Raw genomic sequence first — 1,168 nt, forward strand, 5'->3', positions numbered from 1 at the left:
GAGGAGGAGGAGGAGGAGGAGGAAGCAAAACCTTGAATCTGGATAATATGCCATTGTGATTGCCCATCCTCTACCTTCAAATGCTTGCTGCAAACAATCAATTTCAGTCGCACTCCGTTGAATAGACCAGACCAGACCCGTCCTGTCCTGTCCTGTCCTGTCCTGATTTGTGCTGTGCTGCGCTGTGCTGTGCTGTGCTGTGCTCTACTTTCCTGTCCTGTGCTGTCTCGTCCTGTCCTGTCCTATACTCTTCTCCCCATCTTGCCTTCATTCTTAAATTCCTCGATTCCTCCCACTCCCACTTCTTCTTGCAACCATCGTCCTCATCGCTTCACCTTGGTGTCTTTCAGCAGATTTTCCAACCCCTCGTAATCGGCAATCACTTCGCTCTCAGCGAGGTAACCTCTTCCGAAGATGTAGCCTGGATACTGCAAGATGACCTGTCACTTTCCTTCTCCCTCCATCATCGCAGCACCTCCCAGTTGTAGTCCACTCCTAACATGCAACAAGTCAGTGGACTAGTAATGCTCCTTCTAACATAGTAATTCTATTTCTGACGTAGCAATGTTAATCTAAAGTTGCCATGCCACTTCTCACATAGTAATGCTACTTCTGACTTAGTCTATCTAACATGATCTACTACAGCCGTCTCATATGAAATCTTCTCGAGCTTCTTACCATCAAACCCATAAGTCTCGCACAGGTTCACGAGCTCCCCAACGAACTTGGCACGCATGGCTCCATCTCGTACCATCCTGCTCCTCACGTCAGACCTCACGCCTCCTTCCTCATGCCCCCACCTTGAGAAGCCGTTGGACCTTCCGTTTCCTCCGAAGCAGATGAGCAGAGCTTGCGAGAACTTCAAGGTCCCGTTGCCTCAACCTCCTCGTCCTCTCAACCTGTTCCATGCTTCGTACATGCGCTCCTCGCTTGACTCTGCTCCCTAACATGAGTCTCTCCTCCGCCTCCTCCACCCCTTTCTCCTCCTCCTCCTCCTCCTCCTCCTCCTCCTCCTCCTCCTCCTCCTCCTCCTCCCACATCTGACACACCAGAAGATCTTTGGCAGGGATGCGATCAAGAGCTGCGATTTCTCCTTTGCTGACGCAGCAGGTGAGGAGGTTCGAACTCACAGGCCCTTTCCTCCTCCTCCTCCTCCTCCTCCTCTCTG

General features: G+C 51.6%; 1 protein-coding gene across 1 annotated transcript; it reads right to left on the minus strand.

Moving 5' to 3' along the window:
* Positions 1-103: 103 nt before the first annotated feature.
* On the minus strand, positions 104-754 carry GUITHDRAFT_115583 (hypothetical protein; the record flags this gene model as incomplete). Its single annotated transcript, XM_005825162.1, has 4 exons — positions 104-232; positions 336-428; positions 476-495; positions 679-754. 4 exons carry the CDS (start codon positions 752-754, stop codon positions 104-106), a joined length of 318 nt encoding a protein of 105 aa, XP_005825219.1.
* Positions 755-1,168: the final 414 nt, after the last annotated feature.

This window comes from Guillardia theta, assembly GCF_000315625.1.
Source record: "Guillardia theta CCMP2712 unplaced genomic scaffold GUITHscaffold_86, whole genome shotgun sequence".
NCBI classification, from domain to species: Eukaryota; class Cryptophyceae; order Pyrenomonadales; family Geminigeraceae; genus Guillardia; species Guillardia theta.